The sequence below is a fragment of the Zootoca vivipara genome, chromosome 4, assembly GCF_963506605.1.
Source record: "Zootoca vivipara chromosome 4, rZooViv1.1, whole genome shotgun sequence".
Classification (NCBI taxonomy): Eukaryota; Metazoa; Chordata; class Lepidosauria; order Squamata; family Lacertidae; genus Zootoca; species Zootoca vivipara.
This window is the reverse complement of record NC_083279.1, coordinates 46,935,766-46,959,466: the sequence shown is the minus strand read 5'-3', so window position 1 is coordinate 46,959,466 and position 23,701 is coordinate 46,935,766. Positions and strand designations below refer to the sequence as shown.

At 43.8% G+C, this 23,701-nt stretch overlaps 1 protein-coding gene across 3 annotated transcripts; it reads right to left on the bottom strand.

Moving 5' to 3' along the window:
* Positions 1 to 953: 953 nt before the first annotated feature.
* Positions 954 to 22,479, bottom strand: ICOSLG (inducible T cell costimulator ligand). 3 transcript variants are annotated; one of them, XR_009557470.1, is made up of 8 exons: positions 22,125 to 22,479; positions 16,718 to 16,755; positions 15,654 to 16,010; positions 14,655 to 14,921; positions 13,549 to 13,710; positions 9,599 to 10,963; positions 7,031 to 7,193; positions 954 to 3,605 (listed from the first exon to the last, which is right to left on the bottom strand). XR_009557470.1 is itself a non-coding variant. In XM_060273543.1 (6 exons), exons 1-6 carry the CDS (start codon positions 22,136 to 22,138, stop codon positions 10,908 to 10,910), a joined length of 894 nt encoding a protein of 297 aa, XP_060129526.1. In that variant the 5' UTR covers positions 22,139 to 22,479; the 3' UTR covers positions 5,208 to 10,907. The 3 variants fall into 3 exon arrangements, 1 of the variants encoding a protein (XP_060129526.1); XR_009557471.1 differs by having other exon boundaries at positions 7,031 to 11,062; XM_060273543.1 differs by lacking the exon at positions 954 to 3,605 and having other exon boundaries at positions 5,208 to 10,963.
* Positions 22,480 to 23,701: the final 1,222 nt, after the last annotated feature.

The window sequence follows — 23,701 nt, the reverse complement described above, 5'->3', positions numbered from 1 at the left end:
TCAATGAGGCCACGGCCATCCTGGATTCAAGGTGGGGGGTGGGGGGACTGGAGTACCTCATGGCATGGGAGGATGCTCCACCGTCCCAGAATGAATGGGTCCCAGCCACTCAGATACAGGAGGAATTCTTGGTGGAAGAATTTCACGCCCTCTTTCCCCACAGACCCAAGCCCTGGCACATGGAAAGGGAGGGGGAGGAGGAGGAGGCACGGGAGAGCAGCTCACCATGGCGCTGGGAAGCGGAGTTTGAGGAACCAGAGGATGAGGTATGGGTGTCACCGAGATCCACCCAGTCAGAGGAAGGAGCAGATTGGCAGAACGTTTTTACCCCCACCAGCTCTGACGCCACGGACTTTTTGGGATTCCCGTCCGCCCAGGCGGAAGGGGGGGGCTCGCAGGACTGGGGGGAGGTATTCACACCAACGGGCTCGGAGAGCACTGAGTTCTTAGGCTTCCAGTCGTCACCGACACATGGGGGGGGCCTGGGGAGGGGTGAAGGAGAGCTTGGGAGGGGGGTGGATGTGAGGGACAGGGGATATCGCGAAGTCCCTCCCCTCCTGAGTTCAAGCCCGTCCCCGAGCAAAGGGGAAAGCAGGGAGAGTTCCGATTCCAGTGGGGAAGCAGGAAGTCGTGTCCGAGGCTCAGGCAAGGTAGAGGAGCCAGGGTCCCAGGTGGGACAGGAAGGGGCAAGCAAGGGGGGAAGACCCATCCCCCCAACTCCAGAATTACGCAGGAAGAGGAGGGGCAAGAGGATGGGTCTGCCAAAGCTTTTGTGTTGGAGAAAGACGCGCCAAAAGCCATTAGGAGGTTCTGAAACCGACTGACCACATCACTCCGTGTAAATAGCAATGACTTGAGCACTGTAAATACGCAGCACCAATAAAAGAATAAAATGCAGAGCTGCGTGGCGTCGTTACTCTGAAGTAGTCCACTCCGGCCACCGTGACAATATGTTTCCAAATAAATTCCTGCCTTCTGAAAACGTATACCTGAACATTGAGAGCATGTAATCAAGAGTGCTGAAATTGGGTGAGAAAACTACTAAAGAAACCACAAAATAAAAAGGATTTGTTTAAGTTATATAATACAAAATAAAGGAAATAAATGTCCTCAAAATTTTGCTGGAATGTATCCATGGTTTATTTTTATCAGGGCTAGCTGACGTTAAGTATGTTAGCTGTAAATCATAATTTGACAGCCAAATATCTTGTCTCATGATTAATTGGACTGATTATTGTGGAAACAGAAGATGACTCCTATTGTACATTTTGTTTTTACCCTGCCATAACTAACATCTCGCTCAGTTTGCCAGTTAGTTCCATATACCAGAAATGACTTTCTAATACAATCGTATCTGGTGTGGTACTACTGCCTTAATTTAGCTTTCTTGTATTTCCACCCACAAGTTCAGCAACCCCTGGGAGTCAGCAGTTTGCTGGTGATAAAGTTCCATTAAAGATGAATATTCCCATTCCAAACATGCTGCCCTGACCACAATTAAATAAGCATTTCACCCTGTTATTTTATGTGGCAGGTCATTATCCTTACTCATGAGTAAGTTAAGTCCCAGCCTCCTATTTGGGAGATGTTCCAGCCGTCATTTCAGATAGCAGCTCGGCTGGGAAAGGACTCCCAAATTTTATGTTTTTTCAACATATTGGCATCTTTCCTCCACAGAAGAAGCAAGCAATATTTGTTGCTGTGTCTGTTAGGTAATAGTTAAACATGTCACAGGAAATAGTGAGCTCACTTTCCTTTCTTAATATCCAGCTCAAGCACTTGTCAAAGCAGTTCCACACATTGTTGCATAGATGTGCTCTGTTTGTATACTGTATTCCCTCACTCCCGTATTAAACATATGTGTGGGCAACACCCCCTTCATGTATCGAAGAAGAAGAGGAAGAGTTTGGATTTGATATCCCGCTTTATCACTACCCGAAGGAGTCTCAAAGCAGCTAACATTCTCCTTTCCCTTCCGCCCCCACAACAGCCACCCTGTGAGGTGAGTGGGGCTGAGAGACTTCAAAGAAGTGTGAGTAGCCCAAGGTCACCCAGCAGCTGCATGTGGAGGAGCGGAGACAGTATTGTTGTGGTATGCAAACTGTTTCGCATAATATGCGAAGTTGCCCTCAATAATTGCATCCACAAGTTGGTGCAGATGGCTCCATTCTAAGAAAATGATACTTATTAGACTAGGGATGGATTTGTAGAATCCCAGTGTGGCATAGAGGAATTTCCTGCACTGAGGCACCTGATCCTATACTTCTGAAATATCCACAATCAAGTGAAAGCGCTCAAGACACAGCAATTTATTGGTTTTATGTGGATAAACTCTTCACTAGTTCAGCTGCTTGTGCCGTAACTTGGCACTGTTCCCATATAGGATATAATTTGTCTGGAAAGGAAATTTTACATAATGGGACTTTCCCATGTGCATTGCATGGAGGAACTTTTGGCAAACCGGCTTAAGGGAATTTTCTGGGGATTTCCATGCTTTAAAGTCAGATATTGGCTGGTAAACAGGTAGACCTTGCACATTGTGCCACTGTGACACAAGGACAGAGTCCAAATCAGGGAGACCAGTATCTCCAAAGTAGAATATCATGTTTAAAAACGTTTTTTAGTATCAACCTTACATACATGTACGTGATGCATCTTAGAAAATAGTTGGTGGTTGCAGCAGCTACATCATGACCTAGTTAGAACGGGCTTTTCAGTCACCATTACATACAAGTACAATGTGCTACTTAGGCAGAAAAGGTCCACCCATGGCATCTCCTCTTAAAGGGCTCAGGTAGCAGGTGATGGGGAAAACCTGAGACCCTAGAGCAGCTGTTGCCAGTCGGAACAGGCAATGCTGGGCTAGATGGACAAATAGCTTCCTTTGGTTCTATTAAGAATATGAATGCAATCAGCTCTGTTTATATATGATTCTCACTGATGCTGAGCAGCTTGCACAGCTTTTCTTATTTAAAAAACGTAACTTGCTGGGGTCAATTTCTCTTTCCTCAAACCAGTTACAGTGGAACCTCAGCAACCAAACGCCTTGGGAGACAAACGTTCCAGCTCCCAGACAAACAAAAACCAGAAGCAATTGTTCCAGTTTTTGAACGTTCTTTGGAAGCTGAACGCCCAGCACTGCTTCCGCAGCTTCTGATTGGCTGCAGGAAGCTTTGGTTCCCGAACTGTTTTGGGAATCGAACAGACGCTTGTAACGGATTAAGTTTGGGAACCAAGGTTCCACTGTATATCCCTTGAGAAATCAGGTATAGGCATGGTCTCATTCAGTGTAACATAACATGATTGGGTGTGTAGCAAGTGCCCTGAAATTATTAAAGTTTGGTATCTGGAAGGTACCTGGAGAGTCTGAAGGCTAAAGGCTATGTGCAAACCAGTGACAACCTCTCATGTACCAAGCCATCCACAGGAAAATATACTCAGAATTCTTCTGCAATCACCACTGCCCCAAACTCACAGTATCTTTAGCTACAAAGTCAAAACCAAAGGTTGGTGCTTACTTACTCAGAAATTAGGTTACTCTGCCCTGTTGAGATGCACTGTCAAGTAGCCTCTCTCAGAAGATGATGTTCAAGAGTCTTGACAACCTGTCACCACAAGTAAGTAGTCAAATGTATCTTATTCCATATTATCTGGACATAGTCAAATAAGTAGCTTATATCACTGAGGTTCTACATGGTGGTGGTGAGCTAAGCCAAACCCCTTTTCTTACTATAATTCATTTTCAACAATTGCTTCATTTTTGAAAGCACATACTGATTACCTCAAACCACATGACAATAGAGTCTTCTCCTACTTAATAACATTGTAGATTAGAATGGGCAAAAGGCCTAAAATACTATAGAGCTTCTTAACGAGTTTTCAAGAGTTTTATGTTGTTAGCCTTTATTGGCATACACCTAAACAATAAAATCATAGAAAGTCATCCAAATACATAAATAATCCAAACACATACAATACATAACAGACTAGCTAGCCACCACTGAATGACCTGGGCAACTTTAGAACTTGGCTAAATATGTAACCCTGTTACCGCAGGGTTGGCTGAGTCAAGACCTTCCAGGTGAAGTTGGACTACCATCACTGGCCTGGTTGGCTGGGGCTGAAAGACAATATCTGAAAGAGAGTAGGTTCTCCCCATCCTTGCATTATGGTAATAACAGTGTACTCCGCTGCATGCTTACTTGGAAATTAGTCCCACTATGTTCAATCTGTTATGGTTTTTCTCAGGTTAAGTGCACTGAACACTACACTACTAAACACAAATACCTCCCCATAACAGCTAAAATATTGTAAAGTCATTGCATGGGAGCATAGCTGTAGGGGCAAGTTGTACTGTTAAGTACTAATACTAAAAGTTTTTTCCTCATTAGGACCTGTGGGAAAGTTATGGTGCCAAGAAATATGACAGGTAAAATGATGAGCACTAGTACCTGCAAAACGTTAACTGAATCTGCACACTTGATTGTACACTTTACAACCCATCAACAAATTGGGGTGTGTGCAAAAAAGATGGTGAGGGGGCTTCTGGTACTCTAAACTATGAAGGATACCATCTGGTGTGCCATCAGGACTCCCCAAGCTGCAACTTGCAAGTGGAATTTTCAGAACATTTTTGTTAAACGTATGCGCTAATAATGGGTTACTCCTGGAATCTCATGACTTAATTTTTTTAACACAGATTTCCTCTCTGCTGAAGAATATGATAGTTCCCTTTTACAAAGGGAAATAAAATTCTGTTTCCTTAGTGTCATTTATGCTGGTGGGAGTAAAACCAGTTCCTCTCTCGGCCCTCCACTCCAAATTCCCTTTTCTTCCCCCTGGGAGTTTCATTCTCATTATTGCAAAGATTCCCCGTTTGCTTAAAAATAAGACCATCCACCTCAAATGGTATGGTATCTTTCTTTAAAAGAATAGGGAAGAAATGCCCCATTGATTTATTAACTTTAGCATTTAAGAAATTTGATAGCAAATTATTCTGCAGAAGACAGAATTTAATTTAACCTTTTTTGTGTATTTGATTAGGTTTCACATGAAAGGTTGTGCCACAGTAGATGTGTTAGTCTTTAAGGTGCCAAGAGACTCTGTTGCTTTCAGTATAACACACTAACATGGCTAACTCTCCAGAAACCAAAGTTTGCAACTGCTTCAAATTTTCTCAACATACTATCAGTTTTTTTAAAAAAGAGGATCAATCATAGCACAATATAGTTTCATATCTTCTTAGACCAGGGCCAAAAGAGTAGGAGTAGGGAAACATGGTGGGACTTTCCTAGGAGGGGAAATGGAAACTGCACTCCATGTGATAAATTTTTAGCTCTTAAGTATGACCCTTTGTATCACACAGTTTCCAGATTGAGGCAAACCATCTCCTCTTAGACTGCAATTTGAAGAAATTCTGAACTCACATGCAGTGCAAGCCAAGCCAAACCAAACTACGAGTGCCTGTCTGACACCATAACACATTGTAAGAGCTTGCCAATTTTAGCAGGCCCCTCTAAATTCTGTCCTATCTGGACTGAGTCAAGTTGATTCATCCTCATCCAGGCCATCAGTGGTTACAGGCATGTATTCAAGAACACGCTACCTTTAAAAATGTATTATGAAAATGAGAACTAGGACTAGTGGAACAGAGCTATGCGATCCCTGCCTCTTGTACAATCCTGATTGGTTTTTAAAAGAGGGAGGGGGTAGAACATTAACAGCCTGTACTTCCTGTAGCAAGCTTACCTATGCCCCTTATCCACTGCATGAGGATAGGCAATTGCACTGCCAGTGCAAAATCCACCTAGTACTTCTAGTATTCATTCCTCACCATAGCTTCTCTTTCCTAAACATTTCCAAAGTGAAGCATAATATGCAAAGTCACACTGGCTAAGGCTTGATGAAGTATTCAGAAAGAAAAATGGAAGGCAACTATTATCAAAGACTACAATGACTCATAATTGCACTCTGTTATAATCAACATCCAAATTGCTCGTGTTATTGATGTGTACTTTAGATTCAAGAATCTGCTGTGTATGCTAGCCTAAGTTTCAGGCAAGGGATAGCTCCTGAATCAATGGGCAAACCTGATAAGCAATGCACCAACACCTTGGCATTTGTGTGTGAAACCATCATGTAATGTACTTATTTTGTTTGCGTCAGCATGTCACCTAAAAAAGAAGAAGTGGGCTTGGACATGAGTGATACAAATGTGCAACAATGAGAGCAGACTCATTAGCACATGATGAAAGAATTGACATTTAGAAAACCTCAAGTATGGCAACTTCAGTCAATTGAGTGAACTTGCCTTCAAATTTAGTTGAGTTCAACATACAAACTTTACATGAACTATGAAGAAAACAGGAAGAGTGGTGATTGTAAGAGAGACTACTGTTTGAAAATAAAACCAGCCCCTTTCTGATCAGCCTAGAAAGTTTTAAGTACAATTTTTCAGCCCAGTCAATAGCATAGGCAAATGCACCATATTTGTGTTAAGGAAATATGGACAGAGCCTCCTCTTTCTTAATATAGTTTTGTTCACCAATGTTTATAAACCTAATGGCTTGGTACCATGTTTAGCATTCATCAGACACCCAAGAGTAATGGAGCTGAAATATGTTTAAAGAGTTTGAGATACAGAATATTAAAATAAACACTTTTGAGACACCTTTCCTTTCCTTCATTGTACTGGTAAGACCACAACATCAGGCCCAAGGTCCATTCTGCTCTCAAAGTGGACATTCCAAATGTCTATGGGGAGCCCATAAACCTAGAATTTAAGGGGGGATTTTTTTTGGGGGGGAAATATTCTGAGATCATTGACTTGAAGATCCAAAATGTGAATAGTTCTTTGTCATTTAACTAGGAAATAAACTGAGAAAGTGGCTATAAAATCTCCTCCTATACCTGAAGTCCAGTGAATCTCTGACCACTGAGGGTGGAACACAGTAAAAAAAAAAAGTGGTTGATTGAATTGGAATATAAAACCAGGGGAATACAGATGATCGTTGGTTAAAATGCAACTTACCATGGTATGCAGGTAACTCAGGAATATCAAACTTTCTGTCCGTGAGTCCTCTAGTCCCCTCTGACAAACTCTGGGGACTCTCTTCCATGGCCGCAACCTCTATCTGGCTTGCTCATGCTCTCTTGGAATGTGTCTTTGAGCTGTGGTCAGGCCCCTTCATTTGCTGAATGAAAAAATATGGAGAGTCAGGGTATATGTGTGTAGAAACCTCATGCTTGCTGGCTGTCTGGAGCATTAAGTCACACCCATTTGCTCCATCTATTCTGGCCTCTAGCACAGCCCACCACAGGCATGCAACTCCCAGGCTGTCCACAAGCAATTGTGGCCCTCAGATGGAAAGTACGGTAATTCCCCGCTCCTGATATAGCCACTTTGTTTGCCTGGGGGGGCAAAAGTAGGACTTTTATGTTTTACAATTTGTCCGTGTCAATAGTTATTGTTTTGAGGACCCACCGTATTTCTGCAATTTTAAGTTCTAAACTGCTTTTTAAAGATTGTGTTTTCACTGTTGTAACCCATGGCACAGGCTGCAACTGGATGGAGGTGGTTGCCAGGTGCAATTCATTTAAACATTTAATGGGTTTTTAATGAACTGGGGGTAGGGGCATTGAACACAGAGGAACTGCAAATCCAAAACCCTGCAGAACATTATTATTATTAATTATTATTACTGTATTCATTATTTAAACCCCGCCCATCTGGCTGGGTTTCCCAGCCACCCTGGGCGGCTTCCAACAGAAGTATTAATATACAATAATCTATTAAACATTAAAAGCCTCCCTAAACAGGGCTCCCTCCAGATGTCTTCTAAAAGTCTGGTAGTTGTTTTCCTCTTTGATATCTGATGGGAGGGCGTTCCACAAGGCAGGTGCCACAGCCGAGAAGGCCCTCTGCCTGATTCCCTGTAACTTGTCTTCTCGCAGTGAGGGAACCACCATAAGGCCCTTGGCACTGGACCTCAGTGTCCGGGCAGAACGATGGGGGTGTGATTGTAGTGTTTTAAGTCTGCTTTTAATGCTGCATTTTATATTGCTATATATTGTTGCAATCCACCCTGAGACCATCTGTAGGAGGATGGATAATAAAATTTAATCATCATCTAGGAACTGGCTCTTTGTTCAAAGTAAAACTGAGCTTACATTGGTTCAAAAACATTTTTTAAAAATATATATTTGTTTATTTAATAAAATTTACACACCACGATTGTAAAAAAAGCCTCAAAGCAGTTTGCAAAAAGATAAAGCAATTACGTTCAAAAAAATTCACAGCCATACTTCAAAGCACACAAAAGTTTAAATACTAAAACAGATTAAAGTTACCTCAACTTTCTAAGAATCTGAGTAGGCTTGTCTAAACAAGAATGTTTTAGCAGGCGCAAAAAAAGAGTACATTGAAGGTGCATCTCCAAACAGTGTACAACAGTATAAAACTTACAAACACTGAAACAATGTCATAAAAACAGATTAAAATGACATGCAGAAATACTGTGGACAAGGTCCAATCTTATACATCAGGTAGATCATGCACTAAAAGGTCAGTCTTCAGGAAACATCTAAAGAAATGAAAGATAATGCGTCACGAAGCACACAAGTGTTTATAACTGGAAAATTCCAAATTGTTTTTCCTTTGCTGGTAGCAGTGGAAGTATCAGACTTTTGTCGGTGAGGGAATAGGAGGTAAAGGGTGGGATGATAGAAAATGAGTATTATCTGCATTGAGATAAGGAAAACTTGAAATTTCTACCGATGTGTTGAACAGTGAATAAAACCCATTTTATCACAGTGCACTAGAACAAAACAACAACCAGGACATGATTTGTTTGGGAAGAAACAGAGCAAAGATTCACATTCATATTGCACAATTTATAAACAAAGAAATAAAAAATATATTTTAGTAAAGTCAAATAGATGATATCCCTGTGAGATTAACTAAGTAAAGTATTAGCTTCATGAGGAATTTTCAGCTCATCTATTGTACAATATGTACATATGTACAATAATTGCAGAGTATAAATTCAGAATGGTGCTTTTAAGGCAGGTTTTTCAACAATACTTACTTAGGAAATAATTGAATACTTTCCCAAGTATTTAGGACTGAGTTGTAACAAGACCATCAATAGAATTCCACTGGCTCTCTAATAAACAATTCAAGTCTTCTGGTTTGATCAAGGCTGTAATTTATACTGCTTTTCTGGTGTCTATGATGATTGAATTGATAAAAGTACCAGTTTAAAGTATGTGTCCCAAAATATGTCTACTTTATCATGCCAATTAACACAGATGTCACGAAGCTAAAGATTTTGATTTAGCACGCCAAAAGTTTAACTGTACAGATCAATTAATATAAATATATCCTGAGGACTTCCATGGTTACCCTGAGATTTTACTTGAAAAGTGTTAAGTGAGATCTAGAAAGCTCCAACATGGCAAGTTGAAACTTCCCCTTTCAAACACTCAGATGGCTAAGCATGGCATAAAGGGTTAAGAGAAATAATCCAATCTACTAATAAAACCCCAGATTAATGCATGTATCACCATTCACTATGTGCTGCTATCTCTGCATGCCTACCTTGCCATCTTATCTTCCAATTCGGACTTAGCACACTGGCAACATGAAGCCAACAACTCAGTAAATCATATGAACACTTGCACAAATCCAGAGCCCTGCATTCCTTCTGGTGCATTCACTGTTCACGAGGAAGCATGGACAGAGCAGACCCCTGTACTGAAGTTGTCTGTACTCCTTCAATGTTCAACCTGTAAATGCACATCACACTTCCCCTGCAAATGCATAGAAAACGTTGGATGGAATCTTACAACTAGGATTTACAAGTTCCGATCTTTGCAATCTTGCATGTCTGAAGCCCAGCCTTCGGTTTGTTTAGATTTTGCAGCTGTACTGAAATGAGATGTCTGTCCACTAAAGCTGCTCTTGAAGAACCTTTGGCAAATGGTAATGCATTCACATCCCGGCATTCGAAACATTCCATTTGCTATTGTTACACAACTGGGCTGACTGTTAATTGGCTGGAGTATCTAGCAGGGGAAAGCAATCATAACTAGCCAGAGGCCTTTTCATTTTCTGCCCAAGATTGTTTCACCTTCAACAGTAGCAGAGCTTGCAGTTAATATGGTTCCCACGTAAGACGCATGTGCTGAAGTTCAGATTGTGATGAAGCCATTAAACCGAGATAGGAACTCTGGCCTAATTTGGGCCCAAAGTGATAAACTCTAGTAATGTCTGGTGTAGAGGATCATATTCCCAACTGATTAACAGACCTGCCCACCTCCCTGGAGGTGGTGTCCATGGCATGTCCCCCATCTTTTAAAATAAGACAGCTGTCCTCATGTGTCTGTCCTATACAACCAAACCTCTGGGTCTAATGTTGGGGGGCTGATTCCATGTCAGTCTTCCGTTCTATACCAGCACTGGAAGACCGGGCTCAGAAGTGCCACCACACTTCACAAGGTGACCACCCTTGCTGGATCAGGTCCATCTAGTCCGGCAGCCTACTTCCAACAGAGGCCAATCATTTGCTTCGAGGAAGCTGAAAAACAAGGCATGAAAGTACTAGTCCTCCTCTCCTATTGCTCCTCAGCAACTGGCATTCAGTGGCATATGCTGCTGTAGAACAAAGAAGCTCCATTAAGCCATTGACAAAATGCTCCTCTGTGAATTTGTTCAGTACCAAAATGTCATTAACAAGTGAAGCAGTCCTTGGAAAGCTCAAAGGTGTATGTTGACGCCCCCACAGAATCAGTTCTGAGCTGTGCCCAAGAAGTGTGCCCCTTCTGGGTTTCATTGGGTGGACTAACTTTATAACATAGCCTTTATCAGTCGTGGCCCAGGTAGCATTCTGCCTTTCACCAGTAGAAGGTTAAACATGGCAAGCTGCTGGAAGTGTGTAAGTGTTCCGCTCCAGTCCATGCTCTGCTGCAGATAGAAAACACACAACCATCAGTCTCTGTGGGAATGTTTCCAGGCAACACTACTCCAGCAGTCCAAAATCTCAGTTTCCTATTTCAGCAGGAGCTTTAAAAAAACACACACAACAGAATACATGTTATATGGGTTAGATTATAGAAATATTGTATAGTAGAACAGGATTAAAACATCAAACCCTGGTGCTTCCCCCCCTTCAAGGCCTCTTGTCTTGCCCATCTACAGCTGTCATAGCAACAAGGGCTAACAAATCAAGGTAATAGTGTCTGGTTTGTTGGGACCAGTGCTTTTTCTTTTAATAGAGAAAAAAGGTGCCGGAATGCACAATGAACACCCTTGTTCTCTCATAATGGCAACGGCATCCACCCAAGAGGTGCCAGAACTGAGTTCTGGCTGGAAAAAAAACCCTGGTTAGGACCCACGCTAAATTTCTCTGCTTTGGGACATGACAGTATCCAGCACTCTGAATGCTCAGAGCAATGGAACCCCCAAAATGTCAGAAGCCAAGGGACCACAATAAGAGGATTGCAACACTGACCAACATTTATTATGCATGACCTACATTTATTTGCAAGACAGAAAGAAATGAGAAAGCCCAGAAAAGTATGCAAGTTCTTACATCAAAAATATTGTAAAAGAAGCTACAAGTTGCTCAGAGGTCTGCATCAAGCTAAAATGTATGTTCTTATCATTACAAAATTTCAGTTTAGTGTTCTGAAGTATGCATTTTTCAGGAAAACACTACTGGGCTGAGTGAACCATTTTCTACTGACTACTGTGTTGTTTGATTCTTCATTTTTATGAACACCAATTGATATAAAAAGAGATTTGTAGAACTTTTGTATTATACGTGGCTGTGTATTGTAAATAGAACGAGGACCATTTAAACTGCTTTCAAGATGGCACACAAGGACTCAAGACATCACAAAGAGAAGGAAGTTCAATGGCATATTTTAAACAGGAATTACAGAGAGACAGCTAGTCTAATTTGAGTTGACACCAAGAGAAGGAACTGTCTGTTGAGCCAGGATTACATGAAAGTGCACAAGATGAATAATCCGCAACATGATGAATGGAAGGTTTACGATCTACAATCACTGAGCGTCTTATTACCCTTGCCATCATTTGTTGGCAAGCAAGTTTAGGAGTTTACGGAAGGCATCTATGATTAATCAGATGCTCTGCAGATGTGGGACTGATTCTATGCTTTGTTTATTTTGTGGTTTTCTTATTTGAGTAAGTTGCTATGGCCAATGTTGTTCTGATTGTTTTGATATGACAACATTGTTTTAAGTAACAATTAGCATATGTTAGACCAAGATGATGTTTTGGAGGCAGAAGCTATTCTTCCAATACAAATAAATACAGCTGAGCTGTAAACATCAATAAGAATGGCATGGGAGCCAGGAATACTTGGCCATGGTGACATTACTGGCTCTCTTCATTGACATTAGTTCTCTTTAGTACAAGTGTGGCTAGAGTCTTTTTTTGGGAGGAGCATATTGTCTTTGACCCAATGGGAATCTTGAATTATGCATTAATAGAATCCTGAGTTAGAAGCAGAGTGACTACACCAGGGATGAGGCCCATGTGCCCCTCCAGGGGCTGTTGGACTACAACTCCCATCATCCTTAACCCCTGGTTACGTTGGCTTGAGCTGATGGGAGTCCATCACCATCTGGAAGACATTAGCTTCCCCAACCTCTGCTCTACACCAGCAATGAAGTTTGCAGAAGGAAGCCTAAAGGCATTTCTAGCCGGTAGCTTTTCATGATAAGTGCCTATTACACAACTGGCCCTCCTCGGGAGATTTGCCATACGCTGTCCACAGGTCGTCCAAAGTTAGCACTTTGTTCTTCAGCTCCTTTTATAACAAGGGCGATTTGTAAAATGGAAACCTACATGTTCCAGCAACCAGAGCAAGCCAGGATGAACGGAGACAACATGTAAGATGTGGCAGGCTTCCTTTGAGAAGGCCGACTCTGAAGTATTCCCATATTTTGAGAATGGACTACAATAAGTGCAGCACAACACGTCTTTCTTTTAATCTCCCCAGTTTCCCCTTCCACGTGCCTGTTCTCCTAAGTTTGTGGCTGTAGGATGTTCCACTACAGCATCATTTCAGTTTTCACAAGCAGGCATGCAAATGGAGTGTCTTAAAATAGGTCCGCTTCATTAGAAAGTCTAATACCATCAACTAGCTGTCTTCCTTCACTCAAGGAGATAATGCTACATACCCTTCCAGTGATCTCAACAGCGGGTCCACTTCAGCCTTGGTAAACCTGGTATGTGCTTGAAATGTGGACTGTGGCAAACCTTACTGGTAATCATGGGAAGAGATTCCCCAGGCAGCACCCTTGGGTGAAGATGTATACTCTACATGACAAGCTACTCTGGTTGTCTACACAAAGTATCAGCTGACTCAGAAATGCTAGTTTAACCATTCTGGAAGTCGTGTGTGTGTGTGTGTGTGTGTGTGTGTGAGAGAGAGAGAGAGAGAGAGAGAGAGAGAGAGAACCACTGCTTCTCTACTCCTGCTCCTTAGGCTTGTTAAACTGGGTATACTGTTCACTTACCAATGTAAGTCTTCGGAACAGAAGTCCTCCTTTTCTTCCACACGATGTACAAAATAAGTAGAATGACTACTGAGACAGCTGCAACAGAACCCAGAACTGCACCTTTTGTCTTACTTGGGGTGTTATCAACCGAGGGGCTATTTTCAGGACTGGTTGTGTCAACTAAATAGAAACAACGCCAAGGGGAGAAGAAGGAGGAAGGAGAGGTTTTTTTAAAAAAATGTAACACAGGCTCAGAGAGAACAGTTCTGCAAACAACATAAACTGCACAGTTTAAGAACTGTGAAGAAGTGTGCATGCACACGAAAGCTCATACCTATGACAAACTTAGTTGGTCTCTAAGGTGCTGCTGGAAGGAATTTTTTTATTTTGTTTCGACGTCAGACCAACACGGCTACCTACCTGTAACTGCACAGTTTAAGTGTTTTTATGCTTACAGCACATGCTCAAAAACTGAATTTTACTAAAATACAATGAAACTTAAGTATCGCCTTTTAGCAAAAGGGACTTTTATCCTAATAATTTGCACATTGCATGTAAAAGGATGGGAAACTTTGGTCATCACCCAGAGATTTCCTTAAGCATATCTAAGTCAATAAGTTACATACACTCCCAGCTGAGTTATAGCCTTCCATCCAGCTCCCATTTCCCTCAAGGTCAGCCAGATAACAAACAGACTTCACAACTGCTGAGATTTAAAAATAGCATTCCAGCTAGCAGAACTGAAACAAAAGTTGTTGTGATTTAAGGCAGGTCTGTTTACCAGCCAAGAGGCAGCAGGAGTAGGTGGGCCAAATCTCACATCCTGATATGAGCTAGCCTGCCAATAATTTGTTCTAAGGCTTTAAGTAGCATGTCCTGGAACCCATATGATTTCTTATTGCATCTGAATTTAAATTTGAAGCTTTCCTCTCTATTTAAGAAGCCAAAGGCTTTTGTTCTAGCTGACAAATGATCAGAAAGTCAAGGTTTTTTGGGTTCTGGACATGAATTACACTGTAGTTATTGTTTTTTAAGCTTACTTGACCAATTTGTTCTTCGGTATAAATATTTCACTGTGCATGAAAAATATTTCAGAGGAGATAAAATGAAGAACATCAACTTACTGGTGGCAGTTAGATTTTGGTGCAGCTGTTCATTCTCAACTGTACACTCTAACTTGATACCAGTAGCTGCTTTCACTGTTAACGTACTGAAAACACTGATCGTCCCGTCAGGCGCTCTAGTATAATGTTGAGTTGAGTTCAAGAGGCTGATGTCAGTATGATTTACCCAATAAACCTTTGGTTGTGGGTACCCGTGGCTAGAAGTGCAACTAAAGGTCGTCTCTTCTCCAGATGACATGTGAGTTAGAACTGGCGTGCTGTAATTTGCTGGGGGGTGGGGGGTGGGGAAGAAGTAAAGACAACATATTTTAACACAGTCTGGAGCTGTTGCCAGTATAAAAGGTTGAGAGAAGGATTTTCAGTCCTTGGATTACACTAACACATGCAGTGGGAGTAGGGTCCTGTTTGCACACACAAGTGACTTGTACTGCCTGGTTGATGCCTTACTGTTGAACCAGAAATATTGGAAGTAGCGTTGTAGTATAGACTATGACCTCATGGGCTGTTGGGGTGAATGAGGTTTTGGTCTATACACCTTCAGCTCTCCTCTGCGAAAAGCTCTCCATGAACAGGAGGGGTGCTGACAGGGCAGTGCTAGGGGAAAGGCCCTACTTCCATGGTACAGCATCTGCTTTGCAGCATGCAGAAGGTCCTAGGCATCTCCAAGGTAGGGTTGAGAGAGATTCCTATTTGAAACCCTGGAGAGCTGCTGCCAGCCAGTGTAGGCAACACTGAGCTGGATGGACCAAATAAGTTTCCTATGACCCTTGCTCAGGGAGCCATGCAGAGTGGGAGAAAAGGAAGGACGTGCCAATGAATGGGATTGCCCTTGGTGTGCCAAGTACATTTTCTTGTTTAAAACACCATTGCTCCTCCGTGCCCCGTGTAACTCAGAAACACACTTGAACACAGCTTTCTTTTATGCCATTCTCTGACATACACAAAGTTTGGCAAAAGAACAGGAATTTATCACTGATGGTTTATAAACATTTGCTTTACCTGCCACTTTGAGGTTTGTTTTTACTTCTCTGTGTATTGTAAATTTTCCTTTTTCATTCTTCAGTACCACACAGCTATATGTGAACTCATCTTTAGGACTGATCTTTAACAGTTGCAGAGTAAATTTTCCCTCCTTCGGTTCCTCATTAAACCGAGTCCTCCCTGTGAAGTCGGGACACTGGTTTTTCATGCGATATGAAGTCAGATCTTCATCAGAATCATAGGTTTCTACAAAGCACTCTATTTCCCCTTCTTTTTGCCATATTACTCGAAAGTTATTTAAGATGAATGTGCCATTTAACTCATCACATCTCAGTTCAACAGTACTTCCTATTATGCCAGTCACTGATATGTTAGCTATAAAGACAAAATGGGAAATTGAAAACAAACAAACATTGCAACATATGGTTTTTAAGAACGTCTCCATAAAATCCAGTTTTACTGGGGCCACATTTCTTTTCATTCCCACTGAAGAGAATAAATTAATTCACCAGTTTGAGTTCACTTGATGTTATACACTCTGGAAAGGTGACTTTGGCCTAATGGGGGAAAGCCCTCATGGCGTCTACTCCTCTTTATTATTACTGATTTCTTGTTGATTACCTTCTACCTGTGTCATAGCAACTTAGTCCAAGTGAAACTTAACTGAGTCTCAGGGTCTTCTCAGACTCTTCTCCAAGAGTCCATGGCCACATCTTCCATGCCACAAGGCACTGAACAGGTACAGCTCTTCCTAACATGCAAATGTGGCAATGCATATGTTGATTATCTTCCAGCAGTGCACATACTAAAGACACAGAACCTATCTGAGCGGGAAACATTAACAGGAGATTCTAGCATGGCAGCTCTCCTGGGTAAGAGAAAGAATTATGAGAATTGTATGGAGTGTAGGATTATTACCTGAAATGTTAATTTAGTTACCTGTGTATTTTAAAGTGGCTTTGCATTTATGCAGTCCACCCTGAAGTTTAGGGGGGAAAGACAGGACTGATCATCCGCATTATCAGCATATTTAAAGGTTTGCTTTATATTTGAGCATAGCAAACAATGCATTCATAACTTACCAGCTGTCTGAACCCAAAGGAACATCATGAATCCAAAGCTGAAACAAAATAAAAACAGATTATGAGGCAAGAATTTTATAAACTTATAAATAAAGGCTCTGTGGGTTAAACCACAGAGCCTAGGGCTTGCCGATCAAAAGGTCAGTGGTTCAATCCCCGTGAAGGGGTGAGCTCCCGTTGTTCGGTCCCTGCTCCTGCCAACCTAGCAGTTCAAAAGCACCTCAAAGTGCAAGTAGATAAGTAGGCACTGCTCCGGCGGGAAGGTAAATGGCGTTTCTGTGCGTTGCTCTGGTTCGCCAGAAGCGGCTTAGTCATGCTGGCCACATGACCCAGAAGCTGTACGCCGGTTCCCTCGGCCAGTAAAGCGAGATGAGCGCCGCAACCCCAGAGTCGTCCACGACTGGACCTAATGGTCTGGGGTCCCATTACCTTTTTAAATACATATTATTAAGAATTTGTAAGACACAACTAAACAAAAAATATGGATACAAAGACTGTATAATAGCAGTCCTCACAGATATTCCCATATTATTTCAGAATTTCTTATTCTTGTACACAACAACCCAATAACTGTGATGGAAATTTGTTTTATGTTGCTCCAAAGGATAGGACCAGAACCAAAAGGTTCAAGTTACAAGAAAGGGAATGCTAACTGAACATCAACAAGGATTCCCTGTTGGTATGAGCTGTCGGGACAGTGGAACAGGCTGCTTAGGTGGTGAAAGACTCTCCTTTGTAACAGGTTTTTTATAGCACATTTGCTGCAGTGCCTGGTGGTTTAACTAGACAGCATTTTGAGTTCCCTTCCAACTGTATGATTCTAAGAAGGCAGGTCAATATTTTTATCTCTGTGTTGCATATGCAAAAGGCCTGAAGCCAGGAAATCGTGGCTCTCTTCAGTCCAGACTATGTTTTGAATCATTACACCAACTCTCATGTGTGTTTGTGCTTTTGTGACTGTATTTATATTAATTTGCTGTCCTTGAAGCAGGGGCAGAGGAAGGGTGGCGGTCTGCCGCAACTCCCAAGCCTACCCTGAGCCGTTGGGGAAAGGGGCAAAGCTGCACGGCCTTCCCCTTTCCCCCCTTCATTTTTGACAGCTCGGGGGAAGCTTGGGAGTTCCCGCTCCCAGGCTGCTTCCTGGGTGGAGGGAAGCCTTCCCCCAGCAAAAGGAAGAGAGAAGGGAGGAAGGCTGCTGGCAAAGCGGTGCGGTTCCCTCCCACCCCGCCCAGGAAGCAGCCCGCCATGGGCAGCTTGCCCCCTGGGATGCTCGCCGCGGCACCCCCCTTGAAGGCTCACCCCGCCCTGGGTGCACAGCAGCTGGAGCAGCTAGCTTCGCCTCTGCCTTGAAGGTTCGGGGGGGGGAACTAAGCCATTTTAGAACCAATGCTTTTTGTGTGATGGTCCTCACTGGTATGGAGCAGCATCCCCTCTATTCCTTGTTACCCATGGCACTTTTAATACAATATGTGAATGCTGGAACCTCAGTTTTTTTATATACATAGCAGTATTAACAGATGTGAATGTTAAACTTCATTCAAAATAAGCCTACTATCGAAATAGCTCCATCTTTTTCATTACAAATGAGGCAAGAGTCCTTATATCCCAGTACAGTGGTACCTCTGGATGCAAACAGGATCCGTTCTGGAACCTTGTACGCAACCAGAGCCGTACACAACCTGAAGCGCCGAATCTGCGCATGCTTCTGCGCATGACATCATTTGATGCGTCTGCGCGAATTGCAGAACCCGGAAGTAACCCGTTCCGGCACTTGCAGGTTCGGCGCGTTTGTAACCCATGATGTACGCAACCCGCAGCAAACGTACCCAGAGGTATGACTGTATTGTGGAAGACTCTGCCAATAGAGATTCAGTACAGTAGTTGCAATCTGTTTCAACTTTTAAATGCCTGATGGAAACTTTTCTATGCAGGCAATTAAGAATACACCTTTCCACAAGGGTTAATTGATGCCTCATGTTCATCTTTCTTTTAAAAAATTACCACTTTGATATATTTTATGAAATAGGTGTACAGAAATATTTTTATAAATAAAATAACTAAATATCCAAGGTGCCTTTCCCTGGTGGTTACACACCTCAATCCCTGACAGACAATTAGTCATGCTGACTGGGGCTGTTGGAAGCTGCAGTCAACCAACTCAATGCAGTATGGATTATTGTTAGTGTGTGATCATGGGCGTACCCAGCGTGGGGCAGAGGGGGGCAGCTGTCCCCCCTAGAAGCAAGACAATAGGAGGGGCACTGCCAGCCTGCCCCCCACCCGCCGCTTGCACTTGCCAGGACCCCGGCGGAGCGCGCAGCGGTGGGCGAGAGCAGCGCTGCCGGCGGGGCTGGAGGGCAGAGGCAGAGCACAGCCTGGCGGAGAACGAATTCGGCGCTCCCGCCCACCACGCTGCACCCTCCCTCCAGCTCCTTGTTGCGCCCTCGGCAAGGCCAAGCACGGCGGGGAACCAGAGAGCGCGACAGGAAGCTGGAGGGCGCGGCGGGCAGGAACGCCGAATTCGTGCTCCGCCGGGCTGTGCTCCGCCTCTGCGTGTGTGTGTATGTGTAAAAGAGACAGACTGACCGCCTTGATCTGAGTGTACCCAGAGAGCTGGCTACCCCCAGGGTTAAAGAGCATCATGATCTTATCTTCTCCACCACCCCGCGTGCCGTATTATATAGCAATGTGTAAACTATAGTAAACCAGCTCTTCTGTGGCTTGTTGCTGCCCTCCTGCTCATTCTGCAGATTGGGGTTTCTGGCCAAAAGCCCTGCACAGATTTCAGAACCAGGACAATTTTCCTTTTCATCGTTGTGTACGATTGCCAGTTTGCTCTTTTTAATTTTGCCAACTGACCTTGCTTCCATGCCATTTGATCCATTGCGTTCCAGAGCAACTTCCCTTAAAGGAGAGGGATAGCTCAGTTGCTAAAGCACAAGACTATTCATCTCAGGGTTGTGTGTTCGATCCCCACACTAGGCAAAAGATCCCTGAATCACAAGGGGTTGGACTTTCCAGCTCTACAATTCTATGATTCTTCACTGTAATGTATTACAGGACTGGATTTTTAAAAGATTGTTGTCCCTGTTCCTTGTATTCATGGGCAATGTTCCAGGTCGACAACATGCCAGTGGGACCAGAGGCAAAAAATGGACAGAGCAATGGATGTGATTCTAGTTTTATACAGAAGGCTACATTCTCCATGCAAAAGCCATAGATTTCTCTACCACCACCACCCCAAAAGGGACAGAATAAATATTAAAAATTGGCAAGCCTGCCACTGTAGGGAGAGCGGGTTTTTTCCACACTTTTGTCCGAGGGAACTGGGTAATATTTGGGGGCACGTCTGAATGTCAGAGACTTATTTCCCACTGTGGATTGGAAGCCTCAAATAAACATGTACTGGTTTGTTTGTTTTTGCCTCTATGCTCTGTTGTTACATTGGCATGTGACTGCATAGGTATGAGCTACCCAAAAAGCTGGTAAAACCTTCCAGGATCTGGACCAAAGAGAAGTATTGGCAGGATACGTTTCCTGGGTTGCAGGTGGTGCCTTTTGCATACACCACACTTTAAAGCCTCCTTTCTGCCGCCGCCTGCCTTGGCCAATATATTCACAGGAATCAGAAAGGGAAGATTTCTCCAAAGACTCTGTAAAAGGGGCTGCCTGTCTGAATGTGGAAGCCACACTTGTTTTGCATGACAAAGGAGTCTGTTGAGCTTTGCAGTGGTGGCACCTTCATCTCACAAGGAACCCCCCCCCCATGTGACTAGCATTGCTCATGCCGGGCATCGCTTGCAGGGGAGAGTTTCTCCCCACAACCCCAATCCCGCTTCTGTTTCCACTAACCAGGCCAGCTTGGAAGGAGGACAGCTGAGGATACCTGGTGCCTCTGGAAGTTAGAGAGGGGAGGGGGGTTCCAGCACCTACCCGATCATAAAATCATAGAGTTGGAAGGGACCCCAAGGGTCATCCAGCCCAACCCCTCCAATGCAGGAATCTGGACTGAAGCATCGCATACAGATGGCCCTCCAACCTCTGCTTAAAAACCTCCAAGGAAGGAGAGCCACCCCGATCATTGGGCCAGGAAAGCATCTCCTTCCGCGCAGCCAGGGAGACCGCGGCGCCTAGGTGAGACCGGAGTCAGTTTCACCTGGGCTCCATAGCCCCGCCCACACCCCCACTTTGTGGCCCCTCCCCTCCTGTGCCTTGGCACCGCCCCTTGCCCCCCACAGTTTTGATCCTGTGTGTGATCCTAAGCATTTGTTTCAGCATTGTGGTGCTGGGACAACGCTGTTGCAAAATTAATGTGTCTGGAAGCATACGTTGTGCTGTTAAGCAGATTTAGCCAAGAAAGTACCACCCTAAGCACTTATTTTGCCAAGATAACTCAATTGTTTCTAACACGATTGTATTATATTTATTTGAAGCACTGGTTCCAAGTCAGGAAGTATACCTGATCATTCACAAACATTGGTCAGGAACAGCTGGTTTCCAACCACTGATAATAAAAGCCTTCAGAATTTGTTTCAAAGTATTTGTTTACTCAATTCGTGTTCTCTTTATTCCTGTCTCATTCTCTTGGTATTCAGGTTTGCTGTGTTGTGGTTAGTTTCACTAACCACTTCCACAACACTGGGCTATCACCGCCAGAGTGTTTTGAGTCACAAATCCAATTGTGATGTTTCTATATGTCACCTTTCAAAACGTACAAAGAAGAATCCCACAAGCTAACTGTAAGTATATTACAAAAAAGCCACAGTATCAATAAAAATGAGCCATTTGTGTTATGTCTTTCAGCTGTTTAGCTGATAATTGAGAGGGACCCGTCTCTCACACACAAAAAAAGCCTGTCTTACAAAGCACCGGTAGTCAAAAATCAGGAGTTCTGTCTATCAACATACCAGCTTCATTTTTCCCTGTCCTGACTAACAGCCATTCAATACATATATCCAGAAAGTGATGTTAAAAAGCCTTTAATTTTAGTTGCATTACTCTTGATGCGTTTGCTACCCTAGGCTCCGTCCAGACGAAAACAATTTAATCAATAAAGCCTGGATCACCCCAACTTGCACTAGGGTTGTTTCCATTCAATTTAGTAATACTTAGTTTCAGCAAAGGTGCCTGATTGCTGTTAAAATCATATCAATGCAAGCAACATTTTTAATAATAATAATAATACCAGCAGCAATCCGCATACAGCATAGCGCAACACCCAAGTGTAGGAAATCGCTTCGGCGCTATCCTCTTTTTAAATATCGTATGTAAGCAAATTTATTCCATCTGGCCTGCAAGCAAAGCAGCGGGAACCGAACGGGGAAGTCTTCAACCCAACAACTAGGTAGGAGGGAAGCACCAGGAAGCAGCGTGCAAAGTGCGAGACTTTGCTAGGAGATCCACTCACCTCTTCGGCACCATCCTGGCGGCGGCGGCCTCAACAGCAAAGGGCGCGAGGGCAACTAGACCCGCCGGCGGGGCGCCCCCCGCGCCGCCATCTCCGGACCCCGAAATTCCCCCGCGGAGACGCTGTGCAGCAGCAAATGGAGAGCCGGTGGTGTCGCGGTGCGGCTGGCCGGCTACGCCCCCCGAGGGGCGCGGCACGCTGGCTCTCCGAAGCAGCCGCTTCCTTGAGGAAACTCCCGGCCGCAAAGCTGGCGGCGCAGCTCGCCGAGGTTTCTCCCTCCCGCGAAAGGGAAAGGAAGGGAATAAAGCGGGGCTTCCCGAGGCCTGGCGCCCAGGCGGAGGCGTCTCCCTGCCTCTCGCCCGCTTGAAATAGGCGCTCGGGCGGCGCGTGACGTACCGTGACGTCGCGCCTCCTGATACTGTGCGCGCGCCATTGGCTCAGCCTCGATGCGTTCGCACCCAATCTGCATGATAGGACTCAGTTGCCATATATTCAGTGGGACACCCAAGGATCTTGCCCAACGTGGGGCTTGAACCCAACCAACTTGGTATTAAAAGAGTCTCATGCTCTACAGACCCGTCACCCAGCTATCAGTAGACTTACCTTTTACTTTACATGCAGGGTTGCATTGTGAGGGATTTTTATCCAGCCTTTCAATGAATGTGAATAATCATCATTGGGTGGCTAGATAAACAAGTGAAAATAAAATGCATTCAAAAGAGAGAGAGAGAGAGAGAGAGAGAGAGAGAGAGAGAGAGAGAGAGTAGTAACATATTACTGGGTTTTTTTTAATGACATTTGTTCCCCAAGTTTCCTTCCAGGAGCTGGAAATGGTGTACAGTGGAACCTTGGTTCTTGAACTTAATCCGTTCAACTCCCGAAACTGTTTGAAAACCAAGGCATGGCTTCTGATTGGCTGCAGGAGCTTCCTGCACTCAAGCGGAAGCTGCGTTGGACGTTCGGCTTCCAGAAAATGTTTTAAAAAACCAGACCACTTCTGGGCGGCATTCAGGAACCAATTTGTTCGTCAACTAAGCTGTTCTAGAACCAAGGCTCCACTGTATATGACTCTTCCTTTTCCCATCATCACAACAATGCCAGACCCTCCAAGTGTCCCTATTTTCTAGGGACAGTCCCAGATTTCTAGAAGCTGCCCTGGTTTCAGATTTGATCATGGAATGTCCTGCTTTTCCTTAGGACGTCCCTATTTTCATCGAAGAAATGTTGAAGGGTATGCAATGCTGTGAGGTAAAGGTTGAGACAAGAAGGCAGTGGCTGGGCCTGTGGAGATTTGAACCCTGACCTCTCAGGACATAGTCCAACACTCAACACCATGCGGAGTACACATCATAGATCTATTGAAAAACTAGCAAAAATGACTCCAGTGGGGGAGATGGTGATTGTCAAAGATACAGATTCTAATTTTCATTCTCCGGCCTTCCTCCAACTCTCAGCCACCTTTGCGCACTGAGCAGTGAGTTGCTGATGGTGGCATTTCCATCCAACTGAAAGGCTACAACTCTGGGTTCAGTTAAACCTCTACTGAACCTTCCCTTGCAACAGGTTCATATAGAGCA

Excerpts from the sequence above, each read along its gene's own strand:
- ICOSLG (XM_060273543.1), bottom strand. Across the intron at positions 14,922-15,653 it reads AACAAACCTCAAAGTGGCAG|CAAATTACAGCACGCCAGTT; the intron begins GTAAAGCAAATG and ends CCCACCCCCCAG. Across the intron at positions 13,711-14,654 it reads CCAAAATCTAACTGCCACCA|TTGACACAACCAGTCCTGAA; the intron begins GTAAGTTGATGT and ends GTTTCTATTTAG.